The sequence below is a fragment of the Ursus arctos genome, unplaced genomic scaffold (genome assembly GCF_023065955.2).
Source record: "Ursus arctos isolate Adak ecotype North America unplaced genomic scaffold, UrsArc2.0 scaffold_19, whole genome shotgun sequence".
Classification (NCBI taxonomy): domain Eukaryota; kingdom Metazoa; phylum Chordata; class Mammalia; order Carnivora; family Ursidae; genus Ursus; species Ursus arctos.
Window position 1 is genome coordinate 44196705 of NW_026622863.1, and position 12038 is coordinate 44208742.

Sequence of the window (12038 nt, forward strand, 5' to 3'; positions counted from 1 at the left end):
GGAGGCCGCGCCTGCGTGTGGGGAAAGGGATATACTGGATTTGTGTTTCCTGCTCAATTTCGCCATGAACCTCAAACTGCTCTTTAAAAAAGGTCTATTTTTTTAAAGATTTTATTTATTTACTTAACACAGAGAAAGAGAGAGAGAGAGAGCACAAGCAGGGGAGCGGCAGGCAGAGGCAGACTCCCCACTGAGCAGGGAGCCCGATGCGGGGCTCGATCCCAGGACCCTGAGATCATGACCTGAGCCGAAGGCAGACACTTAACGACTGAACTACCCAGGTACCCCCAAAAAAGGTCTATTTAAAAAAACTAACAATCAAACGAAGGTAAAATACAGACTTTCGCTAGTCCACAATCTATGCGTGCGTTTGCATGTGCGCGTGCGCGTGCGCGTGCGCGCACCGGGCTGGAAAATTCACAGCCACTGAGGGTCAGGCATTTGATTTTCACGAGGCTTCATTAGCAAACTAAAACTGTTTGAAAACTCCAAAGGGGTATTTGCCTGTAGATTGAAGGTGGCCTCTCTTTTCATCTTGCTTCCTTTTCTCTAAAGGCTCCAACAGGCCGAAATTATAGCAAAAATCATTGTTTACAAAGCCTTGTACTTGTTTCCAATACCCTCACTGGCTGCAAAAACAAGAGAGTGTCCCGCGCGTGTGCACACACACGCACACACGCACAACCCTTGTTCTTGCAGTAGCTTTCCCTGATCCGGATGATCTCTCTAGTGTATATTACAAGCATACAACATTTTATTCTTTTGTATTCTTTCACGAGATGGTGTGTCCGACGCAGGCACAAGGGGAGACAGAGGAGAGGCATGGGAAATCGGTTAATTACACTCAGGGGTCGGGGAGACAGGAGGGGTACCACGCAGGGCCACATGGGAAAGACAGTGTGGCCAGGAGGCAGGACCTAGGGGAAGGTTTAAGCCATGGCCTTTATTGGGGTTCCTCTGGAAAGGCAGGGCAGGGTGAACCGTTTAGGACTGGTCAGTGTGCGTGATCTCCTGATTCGGACTACAGGGTGCTCCCTAGTTGCCTGGCACTGGTCCCTGGGTGATGCAGCAGAGATATAGAGCCGGGATGGTGGAGGTCTGGCTCTGGATTGGTTCGTTTGTGTATCAAAGGCATTCTCAACCTGGGTTCTTTGCTGTCTCTAAGAATTGGCTAGGAGGCACAGTGTCTCCCCAGCCAAAAAGGTATTTTTTTAAAGGTTTTGTTATTTTATTTATTTGAGAGAGAGAGAGAGAGAGAGGGAGAGAGAGCACCAGCAGGGGGGAAGGTTAGAGGGAGAAGCAGGCTCCCCCCACTCTTCCCGCACCCCCTCCCCCCACCACGATGTGGGGCTTGATCCCAGGACCCTGGGATCATGACCTGAGCCAAAGGCAGACACTTAACCAAGTGAGCCACCCAGGCGCCCCAAAAAGGCCTTTTAAGCTCCGCAAATGTCATAATATATAGAAAACAAACATATACGTGTGTGTTAGTGTACACATGTATACATACACATCGATCGCTGATTTTTTAAATCATACACCCAGATGAAACGGCCGTCAAATACAAAGCCATTTTTCAAATTTCCCCTTTTCTTTGAGAGATCATTGATGGATAACGGTGTATTATGAATTTCTCCCTTTTTTCCGCCCCTTGCATTGCAAGTTTACACAAATCCCAAGAAGCTAATTCAGTGCTGGGGTGCCTTGCTGGCTCAGCCGGCAGAGCGTGCGACTCTTGGTCTCAGGGGGGTGAGTTCAAGCCCCAAGCTGGGTGTGGCGCCTACGTGAGGGAAAAAAAAAAGGAAATTCAGCATCTACAGGGTTAACATCATGGCGGGGCAGAGATTCCAGCTGGAATGGGTGGGGCTTCTGTGGCCTCCAAGCTGGCCTGTGTTTTTCCTTCTTTCCCCCTCTGGTTTATCTAAAGCCTTGATCCACCCTGGGAATGGATTTAACCAGTTGTCTTCCCCCTTGGAGGGGAGAGCAAGGCAAACTTTTAAACTTTTCAGTTCAACTAAAGCCCATCTTTGGGGAATGCGGCCCCTTCCTCCTCCCACCCTGCAGGGAGTCACTACAAACTCACATTTATTGTCTTGGACCCCAGACTCGTTTGGGGGAATGTTTGCGCCTTTTCCCCTCCTGCCTGGAGGAAAGTGGAAAACACCACAGGCGTCATCAGGCTGAGGCATTTTCCTCACTGTAGCTGGCACCTGCGCAAGTCCGCCAGGTCCCCAAGGGTTGGACCCATCGTTTTAATCCCCTAGGTAACTTGTCCCTTTTACAACAGACAGCACCGGGGCTGTTTCAGACCACCGGGAACGAACTCCGTGGTCACCAGGCTCCAGAGTCTCATCACCCCTCACCCCTCTCCCTTTTCCCCAAATAATGTTGTGGCCGTAGTTGAGTCAGGATCGTTCTAGAAGTGCCACCGCGGCCACCACGGTGCATGTTTGTGTGTGCGTGCGTGTATAATCCCAGGACTACCCCACGCTCAGATATTTGCCGGAAGGACTCCTGAAACTCAGTTGTACTCCCACCTGAGATGTACCAGAGCGGTGCCGTTGTACGCACAGCTGGATCATAAGGGGAAAAGAAGCCGAACTGGAGGGTCATGCGCGGTGCCTTGGGTTCTCTCCCTCCCCCGAGGGACCGGGGTCATGCAGAATGCACTCTTGACCGGGCAACAAGAATGTAGCAGCAGGTGTGTGATGCCCAGGGAGGCTCAGCAGAGACTCAGCACCCCAGGGTTTCTCGGAGGGGCAGGGGGGTTAGCCCTGGAGGCACCTTCTTTCTGCCTGGCTCCTACCAACATTCCAGCATAAGCCATACCGTTTGCACAAATAGTCCAAGCGCCATGAGCCACGCTTATCAGTTGGGTAATGGTGGGAACACTTCCAAAATTCAAGCTCCCAGACGCCAGCTAAGGGCCAACCTTGCAACCAGGCCTTTATTTTTTTTAAAAAAAGATTTTATTTATTTATTTGACAGAGAGAGAGAGAGAGCACAAGCGGGGGGTGGGTGGCAGGCAGAGGGAGAGGGAGAAGCAGGCTCCCCACTGAGCAGGGAGCCTGATGCAGGACTCGATCCCACGACTCTGGGATCATGACCTGAGCTGAAGGCAGATGCCCAACTGACTGAGCCACCCAGGCGCCCCAGCAAACAGGTCTTTTTTCTTTCTTTCATTCTTTCTTTTTTATAGAGAGACAGGTGGGAAGTGGCAGGGGGAGAGGGAGGGGGAGAGAGAGAATCTCGAGCAGGCTCCATGCCCAGAGTGGTGCTTGATCTCACAACCCTGGGATCGTGACCTGAGCCGAAATCAAGAGTCCGACGCTTAACCGACAGCTATCCGGGGGCCTTGGCAACAGGCTTTTCTAAGGCGAGGCCAGCTAGGTTAGCCCTTTGGGGCCGTTATTGAATTGACGAGACCATCATGATTTGGGTGGTTGTACTGTAGTTATGCGGAGAATGTCCTCAGACGTAGAAAACATACACAAAAGAATTTTCCCGTGATGCTGGAAATGTACTAATTGTTTCAGGGGGAAAAAGCTCTGTGCCATACCTACAACTTCTCTGTTACGTTTGAGATTGTTTCAAAATAAAAATGTATTTAAAAAAACAATATGGAAGAGGGGAGAATCGATGGGCATGTGGGCTGAGGACTGGCCGTAAGCTGATAAAACTGGTGCTGGGGAATAGATACATGGTTAGAATACTCTTCTCTCTGCTTCTGTATATATTTCGAATTCTCCATAACAAAATAAAACGAGAAAAAACCATGTCAGCAAAGATGCCTTCGAAATGTGGTTATTTCTGGAAGGCGAGGGAAATGGCACTGGAGGACACTACCCATTTGTCTTCTCGTGTCTCTTCTACACACGAACACACACTCAGAAAATGGGAAACACGGATAAGCAAAATAAATACAAAATCACCACGACCAGAGATCACCACTGCAGCAACCCTGTAACACTGTAGTTAATACTCTTTTTTTTATTATTTTAAGTAAGCTCCATGCCCGACGTGGGGCTTGAACTCACAATCCTGAGATCAAGAGTCATATGCTCTACGGACTGAGCCGCCAGGCGCCCCTATAGTTAATATTCTTATTCTTCTGAATAGACATACATACGTATCTATGCACACACGCACATCCAGAAGGTAATCCAGGATGTGAATAGTTGTATGTACGTGTGTGTATAAAGTGGTATCATTAACTTTGGCATACACACACACACACACACACACACACACACACCATATAACATATGCCAAAATTAGATTATATGGCTGCTTTTGCTAAGGCAGTGGTCTCTACCTTTCCCTTCCTAGATGTTTCTCATATTCCTCATATCCAAATTCCCCCAGTTGACCCAAAAATACCGTCGAGAGCTGAATCGTCCAAACCAGTACCTACTCGAGGCCCACACACTCCATCTGGTCATGACTCTTACATTTCTTTCAACCTGTCACAACCTTTTTTAAGAAACTGCCGAAACATGCTACCTCTGGGTGTGTGCGGGGGCTTCCCTGCCTGTGTGCTGCTTCTAGGGCAAGAACGGGGCGGAAGGCCTGCCCCCTCCAATGAGCAGTTCATCCTGGAGGACATACAGTAAAGGCAACGGCACGTTTCACGTGCAGCACATCAGAAGACCTAGAACGTCTAGGGGCAGCCGGCTGGTTCCACTGGTAGAGCGAGCGACTCTTGATCTCAGGGTTGTAAGTTCAAGCCCCACATCGGGTGTAAAGATGACTTAAAAATAGCATCTTAAAAAAAAAAAAAAGATGACCTAGACATCTCACTGACCCACCAGCTGTGAGTTAGCCATGACGCTGGACTGGTGTGAGGACAGCCTGATCCTGGCTCCCATCTAGAAAGTCACAGGCGTGCTGTCACCGTGACGCTGTACCCACCCCCACTGTCTGCCTAAGGCTTTTGACCCTGACTGATAATCTTTGTCTGAAGCGATGACTTCCTCAGGGTTTGGGAAAGAATACTGTTCTCACTCTTCTCTTCTTTCTACTAAAACCCCTTCTCTTGGGAGTTTTCTTCTGCAGTTTTCCCTCCCCCACTGGGACAATTTGTTGCTTTTAAACCAAGGAGTAACCAGTAACGTGGTATTTCCTACTTCAAAGATCTGAGGCACTTTTGGCAAAATAATAAAATTTATTACATATGATCGGCAGATAGTTGTTATTGATATATTATTCTCTCCATGTTTGCGGAAAATTTCAAAATAAAAAATAATTTATACACCATACAATCACAGGGGTCCTTGAGAATCTGCACACATTTTTGAGCTGGTTGGCTCTCAGCTGTGAGACGTGGTCCCAGCCTTGAAGCTGCGGGGGGTTAAGTTTGCCACCCACGGTGGCTGGAATTTTCCCATCCATACGGAGGAGATGGTACTTCAGAGATGAGCGGCCTTCTCTAAAGGGACCGATAAAGCCCCCTGGAAGCAGAAAGGAGAGGAGACAGGGCAGAGGGGACTGGGGCTGAATCAGAGGGCCTCCGGGGGGAGGACTGCCCTATAACAGCAGTAGGTAGCTCTGAAGAAAGAACTTCCTTCTAGTACTTTCTAAAACCTGAAGAGGGGGCCCGGGAGGACCATCAAAGGGATCCTGGAGTACCCAGGATGCCAGGGAGGTACGTGCCCTTGGTTAATGAGAAGTCCTGGCCAATGGTCCCCAGTCCTGGAAGGCACCGGTCAGGTTGTTGTGCAAGGACAGCCCTCGACTAAGGTAGCCGGGCCCGCACCACCACACTGGAGTTGGTCACACGGGCTCCATAGTGACCAGCCCAGAACTGTGTGTCCTGGCCCCAGTGTTCGAAAGACACAAAGCGGACGCCCATCTTGATGTTGGAGAACACGTGGGTGACCTGCAGGGAGAGAAGGGATCAGGCGTGTTATGCCACAGCCTTCTTCTCGAAAGCTGAGCCTGGGGCCTTCTGGCTCAGCAGAATCATATGGTTCCTCGTCCTACTTCCTGTGCCCTTGAGTCTGGGTGGGTGGGTTTTATTCATAACCAGGAGCGTGGCGGAAGTGATGCTGAGTGACTTCCGCCGTGACTTCCAAAGCTAAGTCAGAAAAGGCAATGCAGCTTCTGTTGGTTTCTCTAGAACCTTCCTGGTGGAATCCTGAGGTACTAGTAAGTCGAGGCTGGCTGCCCCGAGGCGGCCATGCTGCGAGGAAATCCAAACCAGCCCTCGCAGAGAGAGCCCGCATTGAAGCTCTGGGACTAAATGAAGCCACCAGCTGCTGTACACACACACACACACACACACACACACACACACACACACCACCAGGCCCTTCGGCTCCAGCCATTGTCTGAAAGCAACTGCCCAAGAGACGGGAGCCAGAAGCATCCCCAGCACAACCCTCCTTATAGAAACCACAAGATGGAACAGATAACCTTCCCAGGCCCACCACCCTCTCCCCGTGCCCCTGCCAGAGACTCACCTGAAAGCAGACATCGTTGTTCCACTGCTGGATGGGGACGGGCATAGCAGAGAATTTGTCCAGGACAGTCTGGTTGGCATCTAGAAGTTGGACAAGGAGTCGGTACATACAGCCACTGTCGTGTCGGGCTCCCCACCTGCGGGAGGAGGGAGGCCTTGAAGGCTGGACATGCCCACCTCGTCTCTTTGGGTGTCTGCCTCCCTCCCCCCGAATGGCCTCCCCATGCATGCAAACCCAAAACAGCCCTCCGCTCAGTACAACCCGCGTCACCTGGGAGTCTGGCCCCACCCCAGACCCAGTGACTCAGAACCTGCATTAAACGAGGTCCCCAGCTGGCCCGCAAGCACACGCATTCTCGAAGCAGTGACCCAGAGCAGTGCCCTTAAGGCACCTCGTCCCGTATTATTAAGGTGACAATGGAAATTGCTCATTCTACGTGTAAACAGTGGCAAAAGATGTCAGTAATTTCCAATGGGTATGTTGACATTTTAAAATACAACTTTCCTATCAGTCATTGAAAAGGACCATGGCAGGGGCACCTGGCTGGCTCGGTTGGTGGAGCATGCGAGCCCCACATGGGTAGAGAGATTACTTAAAAATAAAATCTTTGAAAAATAAAACATAACAAAAAAAAGGACCACAGGAATCTAAATATATTTAGTCATGATGGGATACCCAGCAACATTAAAAAAAACTACAACACCACCACAAAAACATCCAATGTCCATCGACGGTAAATGGATAAATTACAGTATATTTACATAATAGATTACTATACAGCAATGAAAGCAAACTCATTGCAGTGACACAGAAATAGAAATCAATGTACAAACATGTAGTTGAAAGAAGCCAGATACAAAAAATATACTGTGGGACTCTCTGTACATACAGAAATGGACAGAACTTATCTATGGTAACAGAATTCAGGATGGCGGCTACCCCTGGGTGGGTAATGATGGGAAAGGAGCTGGTAACATGGATGCGTTCACTCTGTGATAATTCAGAGTCGCATCCCTAAAATATGTCCACTTCAAATGAATTAATTAATTAAATATGTAAACTTAAAAACATGTACGCTTTTGATGCTAGAAGTTAAAAGTTTAACTCAAGGGTAATGGGCTGTAAAAATACACAAGTTTCTTCCCTCAGAGACCTCACATCATTCTACTTCTTAGACTCAGATGTCTGCTCTACTTCTCCCACACCATTCTGTCCTCGTGTAAAAGGGACATATTCTGATTTTCTTCTGCCCGGTCAACAGACTGCCCTTCCATACTGCGCTCGGCCAACCACATACCAAAATATACATGTGTAAACAGAAATTAAAATTTTTTCCTGTGACTATAAAGATCCAAGTGTTAACATTTTTCCTTTGGGACTGAATTATTACCCAGTAGTGGCTCCCAGACTTGCCTGCAGACTGGGATCATCTGGAATGTTGAAAAGATATTGTATAGCGAAGAATGTAGCCTCGTCCGGAGGTATGGGGGGCACTTGCTCTGTTACCGGGAGGTCCTCTCTGGACCCTTGGACTATTATGGCTGCCAGAAGTATCTTTGTTTGCCTGGGGACCTTGGGTCATACTGGATAGCGTACCAACGTGATTCCAGTGGGGGCTGGCTACATTCACACAGACGGTCTCACCGTGGGGGCTGGCGCTCCAGAAAGACCCAACAATGTGGCATGGGAAATGTCACGCAATATCAGCTGACCAGGAGTCCCAGATTCACCACGGGATGAAGCCCCAATAGAAATTCTGGGCAATGAAGCTCAGGGGCGCTTCCCTGGTCGGCAATATTCCGTGTACACTGTCACACGGAAGCCGGGGCAGGATTGCATCCTGACTCTGTGCCGAGAGCAACAAAAGCTCTGTGTTTGGTACTTCTATGTTTCGATGCTGCCCTAGCTCTTCTTCCCTTGGCTCATTTTTGATCTGTTATGTTTTCCTTATAATAAACTGTAATCACGCAATAGTTCAGTGAGTTCTGGGAGTCTTCCCAGTGCTTTACGAAGGTGAGGGTGGTTTTGGGGTCCCCCAGACTTGCAGCTCGTGTCGAAGTGAGTCTGGTCTTGGGGACTGTGCCCTCTGACTTTGCAATCAGCTCTAAACTTCTCAGATGCGGAGACCCGGCTCTCATCCACGGGCACTCTGATTTAACTGGGATGGGGTGTGACGTGGGCACTGGGGGTTTTAAGTGTTCCTCCGTAACGAACAGCAAAATTTGGAAACCACTGACTATTACGATCAAAGGGCACACCGCTGACCAAAACAATACAAATATGTTACAACAGTTTGATAACTAACGACTAAATTAAAAACAATTTTATTGTAAAACATATCTCCTAATGAGATGGATTTGCAGAGTGGGGGTAAGTTATGGTGTCTTTAGTGAAAAGTGAATTTGGGGGCGCCTGGGTGGCTCAGTCAGTTAAGTGTCTGACCCTTGATTTCGACCAGGTCACGATCTCAGGGTTGTGGGATTGAGCCGCACGTCTGGCTCTGCGTTCAGACAGGAGTCTGCTTGGGATTCTCTCTCTCCCTCTCCATCCATCTCTCCTGCCTCTCTCAAATAAATAAGAAAATCTTAAAATAAAAAAAAGTGAGTTTAGGGGCGCCTGACTGGCTCAGTCAGTAGAGCATGTGACTCTTTTAATCTCAGGGTCATGAGGTCAAGCCCCGCGTTGGGCATGGAGACTACTTAAAAACAAAACAAAAAGACCAAGTAAAAGTGAATTTGGTAAGGCTGAAATTTCAAGCAGTCAGTTGGCTTAACTCTCCCGGAGTCTGTACACCTGGGGGGGCCACAGAGCCTAGTGAGGGGTTTGCTTTTCCTGGAAAACTGGAGGACACTGAGAAAGGGACCAGACAAGGACAGCCATCCGATGTTGCCACCAGAGATGTGATGTGTAGCTGGTAATTTTAGAAGCAGGGAACACAGCTGCAGAGATCTGGAACTGCCTCCCTTGAAATGATCTGGGTCACATGTCCCGTGGAAAGTCTTCGCGTACACATACCCTCATTTCAAGACCATCACTCCAGAGCATAAGCTCTGCCATCAGAGGAGTCTGGGCCTAATTCCAGGTCTCACCATTCCCTAGCTGTGCCACCAGAGCAAATCTCTTCCCCTTTCTGAACCTCTCGATTGCTCCCAAAGCTCTGAAAAATCTGAGGTCTTGAAATACACGTTCTCAGAGGAACAAGGCTCAAAAAAAAAAAAAAAAAAAAAAAAGCCTGAAAAAAACACAACTAAAACAGTTCACCCTTATAAAGCACTGGCTATGTGCTTGACACATAACCTTATCTTGTAAAGATGGGGAACCTGAGGCACACTGGCTTGCCCAAAGTCACAAAGCTGCAGAGCCAGGGACTTGGAAAGTCTAGCTCCAGAATGTCAACTTAGCTAACTGTCCTACACCGCGTCCTCTAACGCAAGGAGCGTGTCATTCACAGACAAGGCGAAGCTGGGCCAAGTCTTCCGTAACCGGATCCAATCTGGCATCTTGCAATCCAGCTCCATTTGGGAGTGAGGAGAGGGGTTCAAGGGTTCAGTCATTCACCTCCCTGAGCTTCATTCCTTTATCTGTATAAGGGATTGTTAGAGGCGGCCTCAGTGAAGTCACCCACGCAATGGTCACGGCGCCTGGTCAGTGTTTTTGTCATCATACTCACCAATCAGAGACACAAATCTCAATCTTGCCACTATCTAGCAGCTCTGGCCACAAACCCTCCTCCTCCAGGTCCAACACCTGCTTTTTGCGACACCAGCTAGGAAAGAGGGAGAAAGGTCAACGAGAACAGGCAGGTCTTCCTCACAACGGGCCTGGCCCTGGCGGGTCCAGGGGCATTCACCTGAAGGAAGACACGAAGCAGGTCTGCGAGGGGGCCCCAGGCACCGTCGACCTGTTTACCTCCACCACCCAGCCGTCCCCACCGTGCTGCACCATCCATTTCCGGAGGCCTTCTGTAAAACACAGGAGGCTAGCGCCAAGTTCCTCGCCCGCCCACCCGCCGGCGGCCACCTCCCACTGGCCGCGGGGAAGCCCCGCCCCTGCCCCGCCCCCCGGGCGGCCCGCCCCCCGGGCCCGCGATTCTCCACCCTGGCCGCAGGGGTTGCGGATGAGGTTGCGTCCGATCGGGCGGCGCTCGCAGAAGCGGCCCAGGAGGCAGGGTCTGCCGTCGCGGGCGGGGGGCAGGCAGCTGCGGACGAGCGGCAGCAGGGCGCCGTGGTCCCGGGCCAGGATGAGCAGCCACAGGGCCTGGCCGTCCACCAGGGCGCGCCAGCCCCGGCACACTCGGCGGCAGCACCCCAGCAACGTGCGCGGGGGCACGTGGCTCAGCACCACCAGGAGCAGCTCCGGTGGCAGTTGGCTCAGGTCCAGCGCCTCCTCGGGTTCGGGCTCCGGCGCGGGGACCCGGGCGGGCCGGCCCCGGGAGGCCGAGGCGCCCATGGTCCCCGCCCTTCCCGCCCGCCCGCGCCGGGCCCGGCGGTGACTGCGGGAGAATAAGGTCAAGGAGTCAGGGGCCCGCAGCCTCCGCGGCGCGCGCGCAGCTGCCGCCGGCCCCGCCCCGGCCCCGCCACGCCCCGGCCCCGGCCCGAGGTCCCAAGCCCCCTCCTCCCTACCGGTCCTTCCCTGCAGCCGATCCAGCCCGCCCCGCGCATCCGGCCCTGCGCGCTCTCGCCGGGGCCCGCCAGCCCCCCAGCCCTACCTTGGATCAGAGCCAGGGCCCCTCGCCGGCGGGCTCTCTCCTGTCCCCTTGCGTCCCCCTCCCCGCCTCCATCCTTTTACTCGCCAGCCCCTCCCTTCTTAACAGCCAGCATTCTCACTCCCCACCCCATCCTCCCTCTGGCCGGCCGGTTTCTGCGCTCTCTTCCCTCTGGTCGCCCGGCGGCCCCCCACCCCCGCCCCCAGCCAGCCCCTCCCGCCCCATCCCCGTACTCGCCAGGCCCCCTTCTTCCCGGGTATTCCCACGGTGAGGAGCGGGGAAGGACTATCGAACCGGACCTGCGGCCGCAGACGGGGGAGGGGCGGGGCCGCCGGGATCCAGGGTCTGTCCGCACCGGCCGGCCTCTTGGAGTGCCCCTAACCCGGCCGCCGGCCGTCGGCCGCCTGGCGGGGACCAGCTGCCGTTATTTTGGTCAGACATCCGGGCGGGAGGCGTCCTATCGCTTGGACTGCTGTTATTTTGGTCAGGCATCCGGGAGGGAGGCCTCAGAGCCGTTCACTCCTTCAAAAATCCCCATCACCTTTATGGTGGGGCCACGTTATCCCCATTTCACCGGAGAAAACAGGTGGGGTAGGAGCCAAATGCGTATCTACTTGACCCCCAGAATGAGTGCTGTAGCCAGAAATAACACCGGCCAACGTTTACAGAGCGTCTTCCTACCAGTTAGGGTGACAGCCCCCTGAGGCGGGTACCGCTATGGACCCCTTCACAGGTGAGAAAACGGAGGCCGGCAGAGGCCAAGTGACTTGACCAGGGTCACACAGCTCGTAGGTGACAGAGCTGGGATTGGAACTCAACCAGGTTGGCTCTTGAATCCCTGCTTTTAACCTCAATATTAACTCTATCCAGTA

General features: G+C 51.9%; 1 protein-coding gene across 2 annotated transcripts; it reads right to left on the bottom strand.

The window, feature by feature from the left end:
• Positions 1 to 1434: 1434 nt before the first annotated feature.
• Positions 1435 to 10965, bottom strand: FBXO27 (F-box protein 27). 2 transcript variants are annotated; one of them, XM_057314600.1, is made up of 5 exons: positions 10559 to 10965; positions 10312 to 10423; positions 10132 to 10227; positions 6462 to 6597; positions 1435 to 1780 (listed from the first exon to the last, which is right to left on the bottom strand). In XM_057314600.1, the coding sequence occupies exons 1-5, from the start codon at positions 10908 to 10910 to the stop codon at positions 1742 to 1744; spliced, it is 735 nt and encodes a 244-aa protein (XP_057170583.1). In that variant the 5' UTR covers positions 10911 to 10965; the 3' UTR covers positions 1435 to 1741. The 2 variants fall into 2 exon arrangements, with proteins under 2 accessions (XP_057170583.1, XP_026338135.1); XM_026482350.4 differs by lacking the exon at positions 1435 to 1780 and adding an exon at positions 5145 to 5878 and having other exon boundaries at positions 10559 to 10958.
• Positions 10966 to 12038: the final 1073 nt, after the last annotated feature.